The following is a 23,990-nucleotide window of genomic DNA, read 5'->3' on the forward strand; positions in this document are numbered from 1 at the left end:
GTTAGTAATTTTATGTACCGGTTATTTGCCCAAATTCTTCAGCACGAAGAGTTTGAGATGTACACAAGCCTCACACCCACTTTTTTTTTTTTTTTTTTTTTGAGAGGAATTGGATGAATCGCTTATGCTTTTCCAATTTGTCTCCTTCTTGCAATCCCAGCTGATTTGGCTGCAAAGTTTCATGATTTGTTAAGGAAACAGGAAGGTGCAGCCCTACACTGTGTGTACCTGAAAGGGCAGGTGTGTGTGTGCCTATGCACGAGCACCTCAGGGTCAACGAATCTGACAACAATGGCTGTCTCAAACATATTAAGTCCTTACCAGTTTTACGCTAGCTCAACAGTTAATCAGGCTCAAAATTTTATTTTCACAGACTTTGACAGCAGCTGTGCCACAGAGTGACCTTCTACCAAGCTGTGCTCAGATGGCAGTACTGCTTTGGCTCAGAAACACATACTTATTGCTGTGCAGATATTAAAAGGAAAAGCATTCCAGATTTCAAAGGAAGTCTCTTTCCTCTGTGAGTTATTACTGTCTGATCATTCATAATCTGACGGCAGCACAGAAATGACCAGGAGATGAAAATTTATAGGAAGGAAAACACAAAGCAAAGCAAATAAGGAACCGTATAATTTAATTCCTACTACAGATTTCAGACATTCATAACAATTTAAAAATTCACAGCAATTCATCTAATAGAATACCTTAAGGCTCCATCTTCTGTTTCTCAATATTACTCGATTCTGGTTTCCCCTTATGGTCAGGAAACAACCAGACTTTCTTCCTTGCTCTTTTCCCTCTAAGCATTTGCTTGCCCCCATTAACTGAGTGTTTGGGCAGCGTTTAACAGCAGATCTCACTATTTGCACCTGGTTTATCAACCTCCATTTGCACATCACCGAGCGGTCACAGGGAGCGCTGCTTTTCTGGCAGCACAACGAACACTTGAAAGAACATGGGTGACACATGAAGGTGCGAGCAGCGCTGAGCCTGATGCTCTACGGCCATGAATGCCCGGGGGCTGTGCCTGTCTCCCCCATACCCTGAATGACACGCGAGCTCAGGGACAACCACAGTCACGTATGCCCCTCCTGCGTCCTGGCGTCGTTACAGATGCAAGCCTCGACGGCTGGAGCCCAGTCCGCAAGGCTGAGCACACCTCCATGGCGCTGTAGTGGCGCCGCAGCAGCTCCGCAAGGGGGAGCCTGCTGTCACGCGGCTTCCGCTCCCCCCTCCCGCACTTCCGCCCGGCAGGGGGCGGTGCCGCCGCTGCTCTCGCGAGAGCTGCTCTGCCCCCGCCTGCCCGTCCCGTCCTGCCCGGACGTGGCCGCGGCCCCGCTGCGCTGCGCTGCTGGCGGCACGGTCCAGCGCGGTGCGGCCCGGCCCGGCCCCGCCATGGCCTCCGACAGCGACACCGAGGAGTTCTACGACGCGCCCGAAGATGTACACCTGGCGGCCGCCTCCCCCGCGCCGTGAGTCCCGCGAGGCCGCCGCCCTGCCCTGCCTTGCCCTGCCCTGCCCTCCCTCGGCGCGGCCCTGGGGGAGGCGGCCGCCCCCTCCGTTCCGGGGCTCCTGGGGAGCTGGGAGGGCCCCGTCCCGCGTCCTCCCGTCCCCACACAGCGGGTGTACGGGCGGCGCGGTGGGTGGCTGGGTGGGGGAGAGCCGAAGCCGAGAAGCTGTGGGGAGATGGGCGGCTCGCGGGGCTGGTAGCGGCCGTTATGTGCTGGGGTGAGATCAGCCTTCCTCGGGCGGGCAGGACGCAGGACTCAGGTAGGATGCGCGGCGATGCGATCCGGGCTCGTAGCACAGATCCCCCTGTCGTGACTGAAGGGTCTGATTTTGTTCTGGCGCAAAAGAAGCGAGCAGGCTTCATCAGCTCCGGGCTCGCTGTTGTTGTGTGTGAAGCAACTTCAGGTGCGCTCTGTCATCTGTTTTTAATGGCGTTGCTTGGATGTTAAGTACGAGGGTACGGTTCTGTGTAATGAGTTCTGAACAGCATTTTATAGCGCGGCTTCCTGCACCTGTTAGCTCAAAGCTGTCTCTCTGTATCGTTAACACTAGCCAAACACGCTCCCTCTTCTTAAATTGTAAATATCTTTCTGGTTTTGTGCTAAATGGGTTGTATCACTTCTGGTTTTCACGCAGCCTGGACCAAACCTCTGCATGGTTTGACCTTGCAGGATGAGGTGCCATGTAGCTTCTTTGAAGAGCAGTGAGGTATGGGTGTGGGATCCCTCCGTTGAAGCTTTAATAATTGACCAGGGCTTTGTTTTAATCTGCGTCAGTGGCCACTGGATGCCTTGAACAAGGGAAGGGCTGGACTTGCATCCTCACATCCTGGAGCACAGCTTTTCTTAACTTTACCTTTTATGTAGCCTGGTGAAAAATATGTCTTGGCACACAGTTCTGCAAGATGTAGTGAGACGAGTTAACAGCACGTTGTTGCAGAAACGTGGTTTTGCTCCAGCTTCTTACCTTGCCCAGGTGCTTGTGATCACCAAACCCTTCTGAGTTGTTTTAACTCGGTAACTGAAAGCAAGAAACTGCAAAACCTCTTCAGTAAGTTGAAACAGCTGCAGCCAGAGAGGATGGAGACACAGGGTAGGGTGAAGGTGTGGGATTTGTGGCTAAAAGCACAAGTGGAAAGCAGGAAACATCCATCCTTTGGTAGAAGTGAGCCATTAAATCTGTCCCAGCTGCATGTCCTGCCTTTTATTTGATACAAATAATGCTGTCTGTCCAGACTTGCAAGTTTTCCCCACCTGTATTAAGTAGGACTTGCTATGGAATAAGCTACAAGAAATTAAAACTGAAGTTCTTGTATTTTGGTTTTGGCTTGTTCTTTCATAACCTGTGAGAATGCATCATTGTTTCAGATCAATGGAATCAATTAGGGAGGTGATTTCGGAGGGCTTATTTTGCAGTACAGATGCTGAATCTGTCATTCACTCTGATATTCAGTCTTACAATATAGAGAGAGTATTTTCTCTAATCAAGCTTTGGGATTTCCTGAGAGCTAATTTCACATTTACACTGGATGCTTCTTGGAAGCAGGCTTGTGGATTGCAGTTGTGACACCTATACGTGTGTAATGGCGCTGAGTTGGGACCCACAAAATAGTGAAAACCTTGTGAGAGGAAGGGCGACTGAAAAGTGCATATTATCATTTGCATTCTGAGTTATTTTGTAGTGCATTCAGTGTTTTAATGATCAGCAAAACCACATAGGAATATCTTTTTTTTTTTTTTGCAGCACATACTATAAACAGCATTTTGCAAAGTAGTGCAGATAGATTTGCTCTCATTAAAAGTGTGAGTTTTGTAGTTTCCTCCCCGCTGCCCTGCATGGGGAAGTTTAGTAATTGCTCATATAGAAATTCTGAAGTGGTGACTTCTTTGCTATTTGGTTGTTTTACTCATTACTGCTGTGATGTGGGAGAGTGGAATTTTCAAGCTGTATGAAAGCTCCCAGTTCCCACTCTTTAGTCAGTAGCTACCAATGGTCAAATCCCTCTCCCAAGGAAAGCACCCTATCCACATCCTTAAGCGTGCATATAACTGGTACTTTGTAAGGATCAATTTGCAAAAATGACAGAATTGGTTACAAAATGTCATGTGATAATTGACTGAGCTGGCTCTCCTGGACTGATGACATGGGTGAGGTGAAGCACGTTCACTCAAAATGTTTGGAGACTTCTGTATTGCCTGTGTCCTTCACTTCTGCTGCAGGTCTTTTGATGTGTAACTCTGCTTTTGGTACTGTGTATGGACATCTGGTTGTTTACTAGGTCCAGAGCAACATCTGTTTCTGTAAGCTTTTCAAGATCCTAGGAGAAGAAATCTTGGTGCCAATGTAGCCTGTCAGTGAAGGCATCTGTTTGTGCTGTGGCCAGTGGGGTGGGGAGGAAGAGGTAGTGTGGCAGAAAACGTCCTGGCTTAACCTCTGTCATTCTGCTTTCAAAAGGCTGTAACTAGAAAAAAGGTCAAGAAAAAAACCTCAAATTATTAGAGGCACGAAGGAGGATGTCAATTGTGAGAGAAGGAGAACATGAAGTAAGGCACGCTGCATGGGTGCAGGCACATGACTCCCTTTATTTCTTAAACGGAAACACAGTTCACCTGCTCTGTAATGAAGAACTGTCAAATATTATAGTTTGAGTATCATACGTGTAATAGTAAGTGGTGAGTTTTTTCCTGGTGTACTCTTAACTGAAGAAAAAAAAAAAGGCACTCAATTCAAGAGATGGTGTAGGTAGATAAATATCTTCTGGTCCGTTAATAAATTTCAACTCTTGAATTCTAACATCAGTAGTCCTGTCTTTCTGGAGTTGCTTCAGTGCTTCTCCTGAAGAATCAAATTTTCCCTGTTGGAAGCTGGACGCAGTGAAGTTGTGCCCTCTTTTTGCACGGAGCACACTTAGCACAGCTTTCTTGTTAGCGTGCGATAGCCAACATGCAAACCTCAACTGGGCAGGAAGCGGTGTGTGTTCGTTGTGTTGGTGTAGTGACTTGCAGCACTGCAGAGAAATGTTTGCGTCCCAAGCTAGCTGAGGATCCAGGGGTTCTGCTTTCCATGGGTGGCTCAAACAGCGCTTTGCAGCAGTGACTTGTTGGGGGCTACCACAGGGAGCTGCATCAAGAATAACTGTAGCTTCCAAGCCAGCTGGAAGTTAGAGAGAAGAAAACATCATGTGTCTGTACGCTGAAGGCCACTGGTAAATTCTGGGCTAGTCGTGGGTGAACCTGTACCATCTTTATAAAGTACTGCAACTACACAAGCACCTCAAACCTTGTTTGAACGGGTACTGCACTAGAGCCACTAGCAGGAGCAGTGGCCTCCTTTATCCTGGTCGGTATTGGGATGAGTTGTGCAGCTGAATAAATACAAAGATCTTTTTGAAGTGTTTATTTGGATTAATCAGATCTGCGCTCTGTTTGTGCAGGTAAAATACGAATTTTCTTTGACTATTGCCCAATCTTTGCAGGTAACTTTTAACCCCCACCTTTGTTAAACTGATGTTACCAGTGGTATCACATAAGGATGCTGAAGTTAGAAGTGCTTGAAATGCAATCTACAAAATCTATTGTAAAATACTGTAGTGGAAATACTAAGTCACAGCTTGAACCAGTGATTGGGTACCTGATGGAAGGCAGAGCCAACCCAGGGGAGCTCAGGTGCATGCAGTGAACCTGAGTGACCAGAAGGTGTGGAGCCAGGATCCACCCTTCCCAGACCTCATGTGAGGGTTGGCAGTGGAGATAAGGGCATCTTGCTGGAGATCCCTGCATGCTTGAGGCCTTCCAAAGGTGAGCAGCTTCTTTCCTTTATTTCTGTACCGAGGGCTGTTGCATTTGAGCGAGTCCTCACTTGCTGCAGCCTAGGATCTTGCTGCTCTGCTGTCGTTGCTGCGCTTTCCATCACATCACAGCATTATGAATATGTAATCCTATTATCTACTGCGCAATCCTATGTGAAAACAAAATTAAGTTATTGTGCTCTTCTGTGTTGTGTCAGTAAAGCATCAGAGTGGGATGCTGCTTTGTGCTGGTGAAGTGCAGATTTTCCACAAAGCTAAGTATCTACGAGTTAAGGAAGTTGGGAAGGGCAGCTACATTGTTTGAGCCTCCCATTGTGTGTTACTAGTGAAGGAGTGATTTGCCTGCAGCAGAAGGGATGTGCTGATTGCTGGCAAGTGTTGTGATAGGAAACTGTCCAATCCTGTCCTCAAAATAAGACTTGGTGTTGAAATATCTTCTAGCATTCTGAAAATCTTGTTGAGAATGCAAGTTTGGGATATAGTAAAAGTTAACAGTTCACTGATTGGATTGCACGGTGACCTGAAGAGAAGTAATTATGCGCTACCAATCCCCAAAGATACCTCGTTCTTTTGTGTAATTAGTGAAATGAGAGGCTGTCTCTGAGTAGATGCTAATGCAACATAACTGATTCAGAGTATGCATTACCTGTAATGGGAAATGGTTTTAAGTGTGTGGTTGGAGTCACATCAGGTTATTAGAAAAGGGTGATAGAAATATGATTTCTAGAAGCTGGGGCTGAGGAACTCTCAGGGATTAGAGAATCTCCAGTGGGTTTGTGCACCTTAGACAGTAGGACACGTAACTCTCTTTGGAGTGTTCTGTGTGAAGGAGCAGTGTGACAGAAGCATTCGCTGCTGTCTGAATCATCAAGTATACCTTACTGTAAAGGAGGACTGTTAGAGACTGTTTAATATGAAGCTTACTGCTGAGATTTTTTTTTTCCTGGAGCTCTGTGTAAGTCTGTCTTCTCTTTCTAACAGGTCACCATCAAAAGTTGGATCCTTTGTACTGAAGGTGAGTTTCTTAAAATCAATCTGATGTAAGCACTTCTGCTTAATGTAGGTGTGCTATGGTAGTCCTAGCATCCCATTGGGGAAAGGTTGGCTTTCCTTGCTGTAGGGAGCAAATACTCTGCTTGTGTCTCTTCACATCCCAGCTTTACTTTTAGGGTACATTAAAATGTCTTGAAGCTAGTTTATTCTAAAAATTAAATTTGCAAATTAATTGAGCTGTACTTTACTAGACTATCCTCTTTCGGGTGATTTGTGAATAGGAAGCAAGTTTCCATGGGCCTTGGTTTTTTTGGGCCTGATTTATCTGAAACACTTGACCTTACTCCCTTCAGTCTTCACGATAAGAAAAATCTGTGCGTGTTTACTTCAGAAGGTGACATGAAAATACAACACTATATTTAGCTGATGGAGGTGGCATTGCCACTTCCCACACAGGTCATTAATTGGTGTGCTGCATCTGTGCACAGCCACAGCGCAGCTGAATCCGACACCTGTTACATAGGTGAGGAGTTGGAACATTGTACAACTAACACTGATTTCTGGTCTCCAAAGGGCCAGCAGTGATACTGTGCAACACTTAGATGGAGTAAAGAAGGCTCAGTATTTTGTCCTGACAAATGTAGCGTTTCTGATTTGCCAGCACTGTTAGAAAATAGGTGATACCCTCTGCTCTCCAGCTGCCAGTGAATTAGTGATCTTTTTACAGTGATACCAGATCCTGTGGAGCAGGCATCTATTATTTTGTGTTCTGCTTAACACTTTATCCTTAGAGGAATGTTACACATTTAAACCTTTCAAGAAATGTAGCTATCGTTCTGACTAAGCTCAGTGCAGCCAAAATAACTGGAAGGTCTTGTTGGCTGAAATGTAGAGGATTTTTGTTATCAAGTTTTACATGTTGCTTACAGCTCTTCCTTTTTGTAAGTATCTTCCTAAGTCACTGTTTCTGAAGCTGGAGTGCTAGTTCTCCCTCTGCCTGGTACCGTATCAGTTCTCTGAACGTGTGACTAATGGTGTGGTTTGCCTTGGAGTGGGTAAGAAAGATTCCTGAAGTCCAAAGTTTAACAGGTGTGTGAGATTAAGTCAACAAAATTAGAAATTAATAGTAGTGGGCTGCTGTAGGCACTGATTACGCTTAAATTCTTGTGTCTTTGAAGATAGATTTTTAGTGATAAAACAAAAATAGAACTTGTATGGAAGGTTGAGGAGGAGTGGACAGAGGAATAAGATTTTAATAATTGCAGCTGTCTCTGCATGATAAGAAGGAGGAGGACAGTAATTCTGTAGCTCAGGAAATCAGTCAAGATATATTTGTTTTCTCTTAACTTTCTGAGCAGGTGCTGGCTTATTTGGTAAATTCGAGCCAGTCACAAGTCTTTCTCTTTTTGTGGGACAAATACAGGACTACTCCATTAGTCACAAGGGCTATATGATCTCCACGGGTCCCTTCCAGCATTGGGGTTTTTATCAAATTCCCCTTTAGGCAGTGTCATCAATACTTCATGTGAGCAGAAGGCACGTGATGTGCAGTAGACCATACTAACTGAGGTTAAAGGAGGCTTCTGGTTAAAGCAGTAACCTCTGTGGTGTAAACTGCTTGCTCTCCTGAAGGTAAGATTGTTCAGGAGTTGATGAAGGCTTTCATTCAGAGCTGGGATGTTTTCAGTCCTGTGTTAAGCCTCTGCATAGATACCCATACCTGATATACCCAGTGTCTGTTGTTTCTGGGGCTACTTATCCTAAGTATGATTGATTTCATATTTTTTTATTATGCAAGGTTTAAGACTTTTAGGAAGACTTAATGCATTATTTTGGCACAAAGCCCACTTTACTGAATTATTTTTATTCCTTGTTTAACAGGCTGTGCCAAAGCATTGTTGCTGTTTGTGCATTTCTAAACTATACTTCTTAAATTGCAAACTAACTTCATATCGCTAGTGTAATATCCTGGTAGTGCTGATGATGCATATGTCAACTAAGTAGTATACCTAACTTGGAACATTCGTGCAATTTTTCATCCAAATGTTCTGAAAATATTCTTATTTTTTTTTCTTAAATCCAGTAATTCTGTTTGTTCTGCTGCAGTTTATTTAGATTTCAGAAGGATCTACGTGAAGATGACTGATAGCAAAAATAGACAGTGCTAGATCTAGTTGTTGTAGCTGAAGGTAAGACTCAGTGTCAGAACTGCAAAGGCACACTTACGACCACACGATAGATCTGCCTGACTTATCCTGATTATTTCTAGTAATGTTTCTGTTATAAGTGGTGATAAAACAGTTCTTGCATCCTTTCCCACAATCTGGTGAAGAGCAAAACATGTTTATGTATCTTTTCTTTGCTCCACATTCTTTAAAGTGTAAGTTTCTCTAAGCTTCATGCTACCTTCAGTTTTCAGTTGAGGCTGAAACCTCTTAAAGGCATAGGAACTTAGGTTATTTATAAAATCCATAATTTTCCAAATAAGATATGTTTGTCTTGGAGTCTTTCCTCAGATTTCTCTACATTGCAACAGTAGCAAGCAGAAGGTGAAACGGCGAATGTCCAGTTGCCTTTGGTTTAGTAATGTGCACACTGACTTTGTGTGTACCACTGTGAAATGATCTTCATGTGTACTGTGCATTACTGCTGCCAGATAGATGCTTACTGAATAATGGATGAATATGTGGCACTGTTATTTTCCTTTATGCTTAATTCAGTTTGTTGTAGCTGTACATAATCTTACTCAAGAACTTCTCACTACCATCTTCCTATGCCTTTTTCATAGGACGTGGACAGCAAGCTGCACAAAGCTGGAAATGAAACGTTTACACAAGAAATGAAGCAAGATGATTCAAAAGAGGTCTGTTAAATACTGCTTTACGCTTCCATCCTCACACTGGAAATATTAAATAACATCAGTCAGCTGTCATCCAAAAACTAACAGATTTGAATTTGTGGCTTTTGTTAGTGAGAATATTCATCTGAAGGGTACACATTAAGCTAAGTATTCTAAAAACAAACTTAAAATTTGCTAGCATTGAATTATTTAATTTACAGGATCGTATTTACTAGTATGTGAAAAAGCTCAAAGAGATGAACAGCTTTTGATACAGAAATAGCTGTCTCTCAAAGAGGAAAGAAAACCATTTGTTTTGTTTCATCTTTCAGATGCACCTATTTTTGCATCTAGGTTCTGGTCTCCAGAATTCTTAGACAAAATATGTTTTGTATACAAAGTAACTCCTCAGTGGAGAGTTTTCCTGGTTATTGTACAAACTGAGTAGTAAGTGTTCCCCAGAAATGCCTGCTGTTTAACAGTACAATGTTGGCTTCTTAAATTTTTTTCCGCAGATTATTGACAGTATTATAGAAGAAAGCCAGAAGGCACAGCAGCTAGATGATGATTCTTTGGCCTCTAGAGGGAAAGGACTGACTGTTCCAACTTCAGATGCAAATGCCTGGATTTCTGGAGCAGGTATCATTAATAGTATTCCAGAAGTACTAGCAGCTAAAGCTTCGTTACAAGAAGACCCTAGTGAACCAGTGCATCAGAGTGTGTGTGAGGACACTGAATTGGAATCTGGGAAGCCTTTGTTGACTTCTGAGGAACAGGAAACTGATAAACTAACAAAAGTAACAAATACAACTGATCATAAAAAGGATGAAACTGAAGCACAAGAAGAAACATCAAAACATGAGGACGTAACAGACAAGAAAGAGGCAAATACTTTAGAGCAACTGACTTCAGATTTACCTACCAAAGACCCTCCTACAACAGAAGAAATGCCTCCAGCAAAACCACCAAGGCAGCTTACTGTGGAACCTGATATCGTTGCTAGCACAAAGAAGCCTGTTCCAGCACGGCCACCACCTCCAACAAACGTTCCTCCTCCAAGACCACCACCACCTGCACGGCCTGCTCCACCACCCCGGAAAAAAAAGAGCGAGCTGGATTTTGAAGTACAAAAACCTGTTTTAGAAGGCAAGTAATCTATTTAACTGGCTTTAGCTCTTTTTGAGTTCTGAGTGAAGAACTGTTTGATCTTGTGTTTTCAGTTTAGTTGACCTGTAAGCAAAGAAAAGCTTTAACAGTTGCAACTTCTTACAGTGTAAAAATACAGTCTTTTGCATTACAAACACTCCTAATTCATGGACTCTCTTGCAACTAACACATTTTACCAAAAGAGCTACTTAAGCAGCAAGGAGAATTGGCCACAGCAGTACAGAAACTATGGAGGAAAAAAAAAAAGACTTCAAGTGAAGTATCTGCAGTCTCTATCAGGGTAGAAATACAAGTCAAGGTGTAGACTGAGAGCTCATGAAAATGAGTATTCTGGGTTAGTAGGAAAATAATCAAAAGAGAAAAACAACTTGTTAATGAAACTTCAGAAGACCAGGTGTGAAATCATGCCTTTGCCTCCAGCTATATATGGAATATGTATTAGTTATGACAGACTTAGTAGTGGTTGATGTTCAAGTAATGAACAGAAAGTTGTCAGATGATGTCAGGACTCCAGTAATCTCTGTAGCCTGTCCATGGCTCTTGTTATGCTCTCATTCCTGATATGAATCTCTTTTCAGTTCCTCGGGAGAATTTCACAGCTGGTGGTCTTTTAACTCCAAGTGCAGTGACAGAGGTCATGCCCAAAGATTCTCAGCCTTCTTTGGACTTGGCAAGCGCAACTAGCGGAGATAAAATAGTCACTGCGCAGGTACTGGGAAATGGCTTCAAGTCTGAGATCAGCAGTAACATTTTCTGTCATTCCATTGTTACAGTAGAGATTATGTGTCTTCTGTCTGCACAATTTCAGGAAAATGGAAAAGCAGCTGATGGCCAAACAACAAATGAAGTACTTGGACCACAAAGACCCAGATCTAATTCTGGAAGAGAGCTCACAGATGAGGTATTAATACAAGTGGTCTGTATGTAGTACTTCTTTGTGCTTGCTTTTTCCAGTCTGCTGAGTTAATTGCAGTATTTGCACCTCACTCTGACCCACTGTAAGCTGTGAGCAAAGGCTCAGATAGAGGGGATGGCATACTGGCTGTGTCCGTGTAAGGACTTTGTGGTTCTTGAGTCATTTGGGGTAGTAATGTTTAGAAGCATGAGCTGTAATGGATCTGGGATGCTGTGGATTTGTGTTTGTAGCTAAGCAAACACATTGCAAGACCAATGTGAGGGAACACTAGCGAAGTTGATAATTTTTTCCTGCATAGAAAACAGGAAGAAGTCAGCAACAAGAGAGTGACTTTCCTAGTATTGAGAAGTAATTCATTCAGTTAATAACTTCAGTTGATCCTAGTGATGTTATCAAACTGTTGTCGGCTTACTATTGCTCAACAGGTGTACTTGTGTTCCAAAAAAACCTTTTCTGTAGTACTTGATAGGTTTAAGTAGCCTTTACCTGTAGGCAGAGATTCTTTGCCTAAATCTGAACTAAATCTGCTAAAATATCTGAAAGGGGGATGCTTCAGAATAATTAATTATGTTTGATACTAGCATGGCATGTGTCAGGTATTGCCTAATGCCTGTATAGCTGCATTTCTGGTCTATAAAAATTAAAGCTTGTGACGACATGTCATTGTTTGTGTGTAGTGCTCTGTAACACTTGCACTAACATGCTAATGGTGAGATTAGCTTGAACTTTGTAAAATATAGTGAACTGCAGAATCTCACTGCTATAAATAATCTGTAAGACCGGATGAGCTCTGTTTTGCTTTTGATGCCTATTCAAGTTACCTTGACTTCACACCTTACTTTTTTTTTCCATAGGAAATTCTTGCAAGTGTAATGATAAAAAACCTGGATACAGGTGAAGAAATACCCCTGAGTTTGGCAGAAGAAAAGTTGCCAACTGGCATTAACCCTCTCACTTTGCATATCATGAGGAGAACTAAAGAATATGTCAGGTATGAATGATGATAGCTTTAAACTCTTCCTGACATTGTTGCTGTCATAACTGTTGCATACAGGAGACTCTTTGTGCATGAGTCCCAATCCATCTGTCTCTAATTTACGTGTTTAATTCCCTGTTCTGTATGAACTAGGGTATTTACTGAGGCAACAGAATTGTTTATTGAATTTTTCTAATTTAACCAAAAGTTGATGATAGCACTGCAGTGTATGCCTGTGGTCATTGCAGCTGCTACTGGAGGTTTTCCTGCTCTGTTCAGTGCTTTGGGCCTTTCTTGTATTTAAAACTGAACCTCTCTGTAAAATTCAATTTAAAAAACAACGTCTTGATGATCAGGAAATTATGTCAGTTTAGAAACTGGATTTATTTCTAAGGCCTAGATTTATGCACATCTTACATTAAAAAAAAAATAGGGTTTTTTTGCATTGCTGGTTTATTTAAAAATTCACTTCCATAGAACTGCTCCTTTGGCATCTAGGACATGTATGTCATTTTAGTATCAACGTTCCTAAAAAAATGAAAAAAAACAGGCCCTAAAAGACCTGTTTTACATTTGGTTAACATTGCGTCCAAGTATTTCCAGCGTGTGATGTGAAGGAATGAGGTGGGATCCTAAAATGCAGATCCTCTTTTACTGGTTTTTCACTGTTTAGGTGCAGTAATATTTTGTACTGAAAAACAGCTTCTGTATTTCCTAGTAACGACGCAGCCCAGTCTGATGATGAAGACAAAATGCAGACGCAGCAGACAGATACTGATGGAGGGAGGTTAAAGCAGAAAACGTAAGATGCTGTTTTATGTTCCTACAGAGAAATGTCAAGTTTCATTTGAAGCTGAAACTCCCCTTCTTAAATCCAAACAAGTTATTTAAGTGGTGTCTGAAATTACCTAAGTCTATTTTTTCTGCGGTTAAACTAAAGATTACATGACTCCTGGCAAATTACATGCTTATTTTTAGAAACGGTAATGGAAAACAGTAATACTGCATTTCAAATCAAAGCTATTGATTTGTGATAACAAAAAAATGAGAATTTGCCAGTACTGTGTTGAATAAATGCCCTTGCTTTTTAAGGACTCAGCTGAAAAAGTTCCTTGGCAAATCTGTGAAGCGAGCAAAGCACCTTGCTGAAGAATACGGCGAACGTGCTGTAAATAAAGTCAAGAGCGTTCGAGATGAAGGTCAGTGATGTGATTTCTGTGCCTGACTCCCCCCACCCACCAAATAAATCTGTTTATCCTTGGGCTTCTCAAAATCAAAGCTGGCTGAGGGGACGTATACTGCTGCATGCTACCAGAGTACAGCCGGCTTCTTCAAGTTTGTAGCTTGGTGGGCGTTCTGAGGTTACAGGGATGGTTTCTTTTGTAGCAGCTGTTGGGATAGCTTTTGGCTAAGCCAGTTGAATAGTATAATGTTTATTCTCATATCTGGACAGCTTTCTAACAGTGTAACCATCTTTCTTGAGGAGTTACTCCAGCAAAGTTAGAAGTTGGGATTTTCTTAATTGCTTTAATAAAGTCACATGGCCTTCTGACAGTCAATGCTCTATCCTCATACAGCTGGAACTCCTGGTGGAAGTTTACCTGAAAACAGCTGAGTTGTCCCTTTGTTTCAGCAGTTTTTCAGTCAGGTATCTAGTACTTCAGTAGGCCAGTCTAACCACAGCCTGAGAGACATAAGTGCCATTGAACTGCTGCACTTCAGGATCCTATGTTGCCACTGGCTTTTTGCCCCAGCTTTTGTGCAGTTCTCCTGCTTTGTGGGCAAACCACTGTGCCCTTTCTGCATATTGTCAGAAGAAACCAATATGATTAAATCTGTAGTTTTCAGCATGCATTAAATTGGCAGAAATCTCTACGTGCAGGATGTGCTGAATGTAAAACCTGGTGCAAGGTTTTACAGAACAAAAATTCCTGGCAATTACTTTGAGTGTTGAGTGTTTGGATTTACTGCAAACTAAGATTAGTGTAGGTGTATTTTCAGACCTTGATGCAACAGTATTTTTGTTTTGCTTTAAGATCTTAAAAACTATTTATCAAAACTTGCTAATTCAAGACTGATCTGCTGCCAAAAGGCATTGGCACATATTCTTGTTAGTAGAAAGTGTGCTACAACATTCTGAATTTGTGTTCCTCTTAGTCTTCCATACAGATCAAGATGATCCTTCTTCCAGTGATGATGAAGGGATGCCATATACGAGACCAGTTAAGTTCAAAGCAGCACATGGCTTCAAGGGACCTTACGATTTTGAACAAATTAAAGTTGTTCAGGATCTCAGTGGAGAGCATATGGTATGTTTAAATTTCCATCTGTGGTTTTGTTGAATCTGTTCAGCCTAAAGTTCATCTTTTAGACTTTATCTGCTTGATGACCTTTAGAAATGACTGTCACATTTCTTCTTGAAGGGCAGTTCCATCCTGTAAAATTAATATTCTGGCAAGAAATGAAAACCTGAGTGGTTTGATCAAATTGTTCAGGGAAGAGAAAAGGGTAATCACGTAATTGGGCATGAGAGATTCTCCAGAAATTTTCCTCAAAAGAGTTTGTGTTGAGTGGTACTTGATTTCCTGATTTCTGCAATTAGAAATTTAAGCCAAAATCGGCTACAATCCACTGACAGAAGTGAGTACAGAGCAGCAAGTTTGACCCAGTCAGCAGAAACTCAACTAAAGCACCTATGAGAAATATAAACTTAATTAATGAACTGAAATACTGGATGAGTTCTGCAGGCAAAAGTGGGGAGAGATTAATGGGATGTGTGAACTGGAATGATAAGGAGGGAAGAGAGTGGAATGTGATATATTTCCAGAGAGGCAACTGTGGAGGGTGAGCAGCAGAACTTCCCATCCATTGCTGTTTGTAGTGTGCACGCTCACCTGTGGAGTCTGAAGTTCGTTCATTCTGGTATTGGACTCCCCAGGTTCCTTTGCTGGCAGCAGTTGTGTGACAACAGTTGAAGCTGTCCCCCATCTTTAAGTGTTAGGCTAAGGATAATGGCATGCAGCAGTCAGTTTGACTGGAGAGTTCAAACCTGTCCTCCAAAAAAAAAAATTTCCAATCCAGAAGGCTGTGCATCTGTGTTAGTTTCTGTCAAGCCATTAGTTGACTTTTTAAAACCTAGAAATTCCCCAAAAGCATCCTAAAAGATAGCTAGGTTGGTGTGTTCAAATGCCTGATAGCTGTTCATTAAATAGCAAGGAAAAGATGGAATATTGCTTGTGTGGTACCATGTTCTTATTGGTTGACTCTTTGGACTTAGCACTGGATAAAGAGTTGTTGTTGCAAGCTTTACAAAGTCCTCATTTGATGTGTACACATAGTACTTGTTTAGGGTGCTGGAACTGTTGTAAACAAGCATGATTTCTCCAAGGGGGAAAAAATAAAATGATATCTCAGCTTGAACCAACTTCAAGCACAGCTACAAATACTTGCCGCTTCTGCACATCAGCCCAGCCTTGCTGACCATTAATAAGCATACCATTTCGTGTAGATTGCTGTGGTGGCACTGAACTCCCTTATCTCCTCTCTTGTACAGCACTCTGCCCTGTATGCTCTGTCTTTCAAAGTTTTTGCAAAGCGTGTTACACTGGCCACCGATTTTAACCATTACTTCGCAGTGCCTCGATCTGCAGTTTATTTTCTTTGTGGTATCTTGTGTACGTCCTGAATCACATCAGTTGACATTATAGAAAAGCTTTTTTTGTATGGAAAGGGCACTTTACTTAACTTAAACCAAGATCTCTTTATTTGAACAGGGTGCTGTTTGGACAATGAAATTCTCTCACTGCGGTCGATTACTTGCATCTGCAGGACAGGACAATGTAGTGAGAATATGGGTTTTAAAGAATGCTTTTGACTACTTCAATAATATGCGAATGAAATACAACACAGAAGGTATCTTTCCATATATCACTAGAGTTCTAAAATGTTAGAAATTAAAACATGAGGAACTTAGAGCTGATTGTGAAGTTTCTGCTTCTGTTCTAGGCCGTGTCTCACCTTCCCCATCTCAAGAGAGTCTCAATTCTTCCAAGTCTGATACTGATGCAGGGGTATGTACACTAGATATTGAGAAAGGAAGAGGTGGAGGCTGGTTGCACTGTTCTGTAATGCCAAATCTTTGTTGTTGCTTTATCCAAACACATTTTAAATAGTTGTTGGCCTGAGGAATGGACAAAATATTTTGTCAATATTCTTTGGTCCAATGCCGTTACCCCATATATCTGGGAAGCAACAAAGTCACTCAACTTAATACATTTTGAAATCTGCATTGCTTCACTGTGGCCTCCTGCAATTAACTTGTCTCCCAGAGTGTATTTCTGGAAGAAGTGCTAAAGGGGGGAAAAAAACACTGAGTTTCCTGGTGTAGTGTTTTGCCTCAGAGCATGACTTAACATCTAACTTGATGTTCTCTTTTTCTGAGGAAGGCCAAGCTGAACAATAGCATACTCAGAAGGCTGGTGAAGAATGATGTTGTTCCATTTTATTCTACACAGATGTGTAAACATTACAGACCAGAAGTGTTAAGACACTGTTACTTGTAGGGAGTTCAGATACTTTCCTGAACTTGTCATTAAAATCAACGTGTTCAGGATTTTTCTGTTTTCAGTAGTGTAAGGAACATACGATAAAACTGGGGTTTAATTGAAGATTTTTAACAGTACTATTATTTAATGTGTACTTCTGGTGGGGAGGGGGAATCTGTCCTTACCCTTAGGTAAGTGAATATGCCATGTACACCAGAGATGTTATTTTAAGTTGGTGTTTTCAGTTGGTTTTCACGTGAGAGATTTTGTATAGGAAATCCTAGTTTTTGTTTTGCCACCTGTCTATTTTGAAAGGCCCTTTTGTTAGGAAGCTAGCATTCTTGATGTGCATTAGAATGCTGAAGCTTTAGCTCAGAGTTTATTTTCTAAATTGAGATGCAGTTTTCAAACTGGGTGTACTTGGCTCCAAAAGGTTATCTTTGAATGCTTGCTTAATTTGCTGACAAGTTTATTCCATTAAATAAAAGTTGCTTTGGGCATTGTAGAGCTGCTTGGTTTTGGCGTTTCAAGATGTTGTTCACATCCAGTTCGTGCTTTAAAATTACTGTGTTTGTTAGTACAGCGTTGTTTGTATAACTTAAGAGTTCTTCTAAATGTTATGGGCCCTATACTTCATGTAAGCAGTAACTGCTTTCTTTTAAGTTTTCCAGCTAACATTTTCTAATGTTTCTATACCTTTATCTGATAGATTTGCAGCGGAGTTGATGAAGACCCAGATGATAAAAATGCCCCATTCCGTCAACGACCATTTTGCAAATACAAAGGGCATACAGCAGATCTTCTTGATCTTTCCTGGTCTAAAGTAAGGCACCTTAACACAGGCTGCACAGTTCTCCTGTATTTTCATTGTTTTCTTGTATCATATACCATTGGAGCTATATATCTAAACAGTATGAAACAATCACTGAATTTAAGAGAAAGGGTTTGCAGAAACATCACTTACTCCATCTGAAATAGCTGCAGTAAAAGGAACGAACTTCTTGGACTTCTCTCATTAAGGTTTTTAAGAAACCAAGCTCGTAATACAGTTATGATTTTACGTTTGATTATTTGATACTGAAGTAAGTTGAAATGTTTAGAGTTGGAGGAAAGGAATTTTCGCTGAGCTATTTTGTGATTTCCGATTTATGGTGTTAATGGCTTTTCTTGGCTTCTGCATACTTCACTGTTTTTATGCAAAGTGTACAGATCCTGAAAAATTACTGAAGGGAAGTAGGTATTGAAACTAGAGAACTGCCTCGTGCTTAACTATCTTTCACACAAAGCTAATTTGGGTAATTCTCCATATTGGATGACTGCCATTTTGTGTAAGAATGCAGTCTGGTTGAAGGATGTTAGGAGAGGCTCTTACCCCTTCTCTAGAACTTTTTGTGCTGATTTTTCTCCGAACTGCTTTTCCAAGTACTCATTTCCACTGAGATTCTTCCAGAAAGAATTTTGTAACCGAGCATTGATGCTCTCTGGGCTTAAGGAGAGCATCAGTCAGCAGTGGTAATTTGGATAAAACATTTCTATCTGAAAGAATAAGATGTTCAATTTCACGGCAAGGGATAAATTGATGAGACTTGTTGCCATGAGTGTTTTAGATACCAGTTTAAAGACACTTGATTTCTGAAGAGCCTTTCCTGAAACATGTTGTGAATAGGCAGGGTTTTTCTTGTATTTGCATGTGAGAGTGGGCAGTCCTGACAGCTTGCTGTTGTTGAAGAAGCTTCAGAAATCTTTCCTGCAGTCCCACCCAAGTTTCTTCAGTAGTGGGAGTTGGGGAGCCTGCTAACGTTTTACAGTTATAGTGCATTGCAGTTAAAGTCAGCACCCTAGAAATGTTGTGCTCAAGAAAATTGCAGCATCTCAGTAAGTCACATAATTTAGTGGAACGGTGTTAAATGAAATCTGGTAAGTATATGCATCAGTGGTCAAGCACTGGAGCTTTGTTGGGCTGATGCTTTTTGCAGTTGCATGAAAACTGTACGAAGCATTATAATTCAAGCAAACATGCATGGTATCAGATTGCTTCTATATTTTCTGTCACTTCTGTGCCCATTAGTAACTATGGAATTCTCCTGTTCTGCAGAATTACTTCTTGCTTTCTTCTTCTATGGACAAAACCGTCCGTTTGTGGCACATATCAAGAAGAGAATGTCTCTGTTGTTTCCAGCATATAGACTTTGTCACTGCTATAGCTTTCCATCCAAGGGTAAGTGTAACTGTCCTGTTTCTTCTAGAGGCAGAATTTGAGATTCTCTTCCCCCTTTATTTATAACTTCAAAAACACATCGAATAATAGCTTGGTTTAAAAGTACCCCATTGGATAATATTCCAGAGCAGTGTTTTCGTCTTCACTAAACATCACCAGCAGTGTCCATGTTTAACCATTTGTAGGAATAATGTGGAAATTGAACTGACTGTGGGCTAACAGCATCACAGCTGGCATAGTTCTGAGTAACTCAGCTGACAGAGTTAGTATTTCTGCAGCTTGTGTTTGGAAGGAAAAAATCTAACTGTTGTAGCAATGAACAGTGCTCCAGATTGAGGTACTTTGTTCCGTAGACTGCATATGTGTAATCTTGTCAAAAATCTCCAAGAAATCAAACTCAGTTTGTCAGTAATTTCAACGTTGTCTTTTCAGTCATCTTAAACTTCACAATCAAGACATTTAGGAGATTCTGCAAAGAAGTTTGGAAATGAGGTGGGAAGGGTTTAAGGAAATATTTCCGGGCATACTTACTGCATTATTAATCTCTGCTTGTGCTGTGTGTCCTCTCAGGATGACAGGTACTTCTTAAGTGGTTCATTGGATGGGAAACTCCGACTCTGGAACATTCCTGACAAGAAAGTGGCGTTATGGAATGAAGTGGACGGGCAGACAAAATTGATTACAGCTGCCAACTTCTGTCAGAATGGCAAATACGCAGTAATAGGCACATACGATGGGAGGTGCATCTTCTATGACACAGAGGTAAGAAAGTTCTTGAGATTGTCTTTTCATGTTGAGCAATAAATGGATTTAAAAGTCACGCTTGTTAGTAAGTATCAAGAGACAAAACCTGTTAGAACCTGAAGGAAAATAGTTTTAAACAGAAGTTTTTACGAAATTATTTCAAGTAAGCTTAGATTTTAATTTCTTTTCAGCACTTGAAGTACCATACACAAATACATGTGCGTTCTACCAGAGGCCGAAATAGAGTTGGAAGAAAAATTACTGGCATTGAACCCTTACCTGGGGAAAATAAGGTACTGCCTTTCAGTGAGAGTTGGACTCAATATTGGGAGTCTTGCATTTATATCTAATGCTCATTAAGATTGTTTTGTTTGCTCAGTTAAGCTTTGTTTGCCATAACCAACTGAAATCAGGATTCTTTTTACACTCCTAAAATGAAATTGATCTTAACTATTTTACACTGTAGAAATACTGACTAGTGGTAAAATAATGATATTCTGCTCTGATTAATGTAAAGCTGAGAGAATGTTTATAGATGAAATGGCTTTCAGTGAAAATTTCTTTGGCTAGCTAGCCTCTCCAAGTTTAATATTCATTTGGAAGCATTCTTTGTACAGAAACTCAAAAAAATGCTGAAAGCTCAAGGCAGATATTCAAAAAAAAGTGTACTCTGTTCTTTGGAATCAGTCCTTCTGCTTAGCTTCGATCTGAGCTGAAGCCTTGTGTTGAAAGATGGAGAATGAACTCTCTTGCTCCTTCTTGGGCATGCTAATTGTTTCCGCTTCTAACTTTTCATTTCTTTCTAGATACTGGTGACATCTAATGATTCCAGAATCAGATTGTATGACCTAAGAGATCTGTCTTTATCTATGAAATACAAAGGTTATGTCAACAGCAGCAGCCAAATCAAAGCCAGCTTTAGGTAAGACAGTATTAACAGTAGGGTTGTTGCTGAATTTTGGATATACCATGGTTGAAGTACAGAGGCTTTAGTTCCAATGATCTGTATACTTTAGTACAAATCTGAGCCTCTGGAATGTCTTACAGCTCAGAATACAAAGGTAACTGAAGACTGTAATTCTTTGATAAGACTGTGAATTGTGAACTTAACCTGACTGCACTCCTAAAGCTGCAAGACATCTGAAGAGCCATTTTAACACTTACTTGAACATCCAATAAAAGTAATGTTTTTCCTTCTTTCTATCTTTAGCCATGACTTTACATACATTGTAAGTGGTTCAGAAGATAAATATGTTTATATTTGGAGTACCTACCATGACTTGAGCAAGTTTACATCTGTAAGAAGAGACCGTAATGACTTCTGGGAAGGCATTAAAGGTAAAAAGTCAAATTTGTATTTTATCAAAGATTTCAAAGAATTAAAAACTGAAGACAAACACGTTGTTTTCTCAGCAGTACAGTTCATTTAGTTGGAACGAATTACTAACGTTTTAAAAGCAAGGTGTGTTGTAATTTGTGGGTTCTTAATAAGTGGACTCTCAGAAATCCTCATCCTCAGGAGACTGATGCATGAGATTAGGATGCATGATTGGGATGGCAAGAGATTGATGCAGCTTGGAGGTTTTCCAGCTTCAGTCAGATTCTGAATGAATGTTATGTTTCACTGGCAGGGTTGAGTTGTGTAAGTATGTAATCAAAACACTTATCAGCCCTTAGATCCCTTATGGAAAAGTGACTTTGAAAACAGATGCAAACATTTATTTACTTTTTTTTTAATCCTGTAACGAAAGAAAAAGAGCAGCTCTTCTATTTAACCAGCCTCACCACTGCACAATGCACAGAGTTATTTGGGAAATGCAGGGCAGTGTTTATGCTGAATGTACTCTGGAGCTCTTGCTGATTAGTTTTGGGCACTCACTTCAGAGGTCCTCAGCGTTGTAAAACAATGATAATTGTTCTTTGAATTATGAATTTACTTGGTGCAGCTAACGCTGGTATTCTTGGATATCTACTAAATGTGTGCCTGCTGTTCTTGTAAAATGAGCAAGTCCTTGAAACAAGGTAATCAAAATTGGATTGTCTTTCTGAAGCCCACAATGCAGTGGTCACCTCTGCGATTTTTGCTCCCAATCCTGGCTTGATGGTGTCCCTGGAAACTTCTGATAAGCAAGAAGCTGAAAGTAAAGGAGAAGATTCTGAAACAGCAGATACCATTCCCTCTGGTAGGTGTTTAAGATGGCCTCTGCTTGACACCATGACATGAGATTATTATGAATAATACTTTCAGTTTGGGAGGGAGGCTTCTTTGGAAGAAAAGTCCTTGCAAGGGGCATGAATGTTCTGGACATCTTGGCAGCTATTACACTGTTAAAAGCACAGAGAACAGAAGTGAGGGACGTAACTATTACCCTGTGTATTTTGGCAGTACTCTCGTTAACTTGAGCTGTTATGAGGTACAGCTCTAGCTCATGCGTACTGCAAAAGTCCCTTTCTTGGAAATGCAGGTGTTTCTTGAAGAAATGGTTAGATAATAAGAACGTGATGGAGGAAGAGGAGTGTCAGTGATTCTTGTAATGAGAGCTTGATGAATCAATTTATTTTTAAGAAATAACAGATTTTTCTCTTTCCTTAAGGAGCGTTGAAGACGGATCACACAGAAGTGCTTTTATCGGCTGACTTCACTGGAGCAATCAAAGTCTTCATTAACAAAAAGAAATGTGTATCTTAATTGTTTTGCAACTGACAGCGTAAAACCATGGTACTGTGGGATTAAAATTCCATAAATAATGCGGGCAAAAGCAAAGTATCTAATATAATAATGTTACAGGCTGATTTATTTTTAAAATCTTTATTTTATGGCTACTCAAATACTGGATTCTTGGAAGTCTACCTAATTAACACTTCGGCTTGTAGAATAGAAGGGAGTGTGTAAGAATAATGCTGCCAAACGTTAGACTCTCAACTTCCTGAAAAGAGGTGTTTTGCAATGTAATTGTGAACCTGCAACAGCTTTCTGCACGAAAACATCCTCACATCTGTGTGTGCCTTTTGGTTACGTGCACTAAGTTGAAAATCTGTTGGAGATTTTGGTGGTTCTTGCGGCCACTAGATGTCGGGAGTGGGGGGTGGGAAGGATGGAGGAACGGCTGAAAAAACGCTGAGTGATTTGGTCTGATCTTTGCACAAAACTCCATTTGAGAAAGATCTTGAATTTGTAGTAGCTACTGTTCAGAGTTTTAAGTTATGCAAGCTTTTTGATGGGTCAGAAACAACGTGTAAATGTTTTTATAAATTTCTCGACTTCAGGACGTGACTTTTTTTTTGTTGTCTTCTAAGTGTCGTGGACTTTAGATTCCTTTGTTATCTATAATCTTTTGCACACTGGAGCACAATACTTGTGTAAAGAATTCTCTCATTCCTTGTTCATGGGCACCAGGATACGTTCACCTTCCAGATAAAATTAAGCTGCATTAGAAAGTTCTTATATTTTACAACTATGTAAAATAAACTGTTTACATTTTTTAAGCATTGTAGCTTAAAGTTTTAAGTTCTTGTTTGTTTAGTGCTACTGAATTTTGGAAGTCTTTGTAAATATTCATATAAAACACCTATGAAGTAACATTCTGGGCATCCTAACCCATGAAATGTTATTGATGGTCAAGTGTTTCAGAGAAAAACATGTCATTAAACTTGGTCACACACTTGGAAAGTGTTGCTTCTTTTCCATTTTGATTCATGAATTTGCCATTTGTCTAAATCGTTTGGGCTTCTTTCTCAGATCATTGGTCTTGTGTGCTCTTTTTTCTTTTTAGCTCTGTTTCGTGCAATCCTGTCACTTCTTTAACAGCTTTGGCACGGGGAATGCAGTACTGGGAGCAGCTATGGAGCAGAATTGAGAGTAGTTGTACAATAACTCAGTGTGAGGAGGAGATTTCACAAGTGTGTAAAAATTCCTGTCCTTCTCATTAGTGGGAAAACGAAGACGTGGAAAGTCAGGGAATTGGTTCCGCTCATGATTCGAATGCTCAGGTGAATTTGGCGATGGCTTGATGTAGTATTGGCTTGAACATGAAAGGGAGTTGCAAGGGATATATTGTCCAATTAAATACAAAAAGAAGTGGTGTGTGCTGTAGAAAACTTACAGCTGACACTTGGAGGAAGTATAATTCCCAGATCTGAGAATACCTCTGAGCATGAGACAGAAGCAAACTCTTGAGATTCTGGTTTTGTTCCGTTGTGCTCTACTGAGTTGACAGGGGTGAGAAGATGGCACAAAAGCACGCTTGGTCTGTGGCTCCAAAAGTGAGTTTCTGTT

General features: G+C 40.8%; 1 protein-coding gene across 3 annotated transcripts; it reads left to right on the forward strand.

Annotated features, from left to right (window-relative positions):
* On the forward strand, positions 1,286-23,384 carry WDR44 (WD repeat domain 44). Of its 3 annotated transcripts, XM_021406223.1 has the most exons (21): positions 1,561-1,770; positions 6,299-6,332; positions 8,417-8,499; positions 9,099-9,173; positions 9,665-10,295; positions 10,895-11,025; positions 11,125-11,217; positions 12,087-12,223; positions 12,927-13,010; positions 13,301-13,407; positions 14,366-14,517; positions 15,982-16,120; positions 16,214-16,278; positions 17,462-17,575; positions 18,848-18,970; positions 19,541-19,732; positions 19,906-20,007; positions 20,521-20,636; positions 20,925-21,052; positions 21,766-21,897; positions 22,309-23,384. In XM_021406223.1, exons 4-21 carry the CDS (start codon positions 9,150-9,152, stop codon positions 22,401-22,403), a joined length of 2,565 nt encoding a protein of 854 aa, XP_021261898.1. In that variant the 5' UTR covers positions 1,561-1,770; positions 6,299-6,332; positions 8,417-8,499; positions 9,099-9,149; the 3' UTR covers positions 22,404-23,384. The 3 variants fall into 3 exon arrangements, with proteins under 3 accessions (XP_021261896.1, XP_021261898.1, XP_021261897.1); XM_021406221.1 differs by lacking the exons at positions 1,561-1,770; positions 8,417-8,499 and adding an exon at positions 1,286-1,472; XM_021406222.1 differs by lacking the exon at positions 8,417-8,499.

The sequence above is a fragment of the Numida meleagris genome, chromosome 8 (genome assembly GCF_002078875.1).
Source record: "Numida meleagris isolate 19003 breed g44 Domestic line chromosome 8, NumMel1.0, whole genome shotgun sequence".
In the NCBI taxonomy this organism is placed as follows: Eukaryota; Metazoa; Chordata; class Aves; order Galliformes; family Numididae; genus Numida; species Numida meleagris.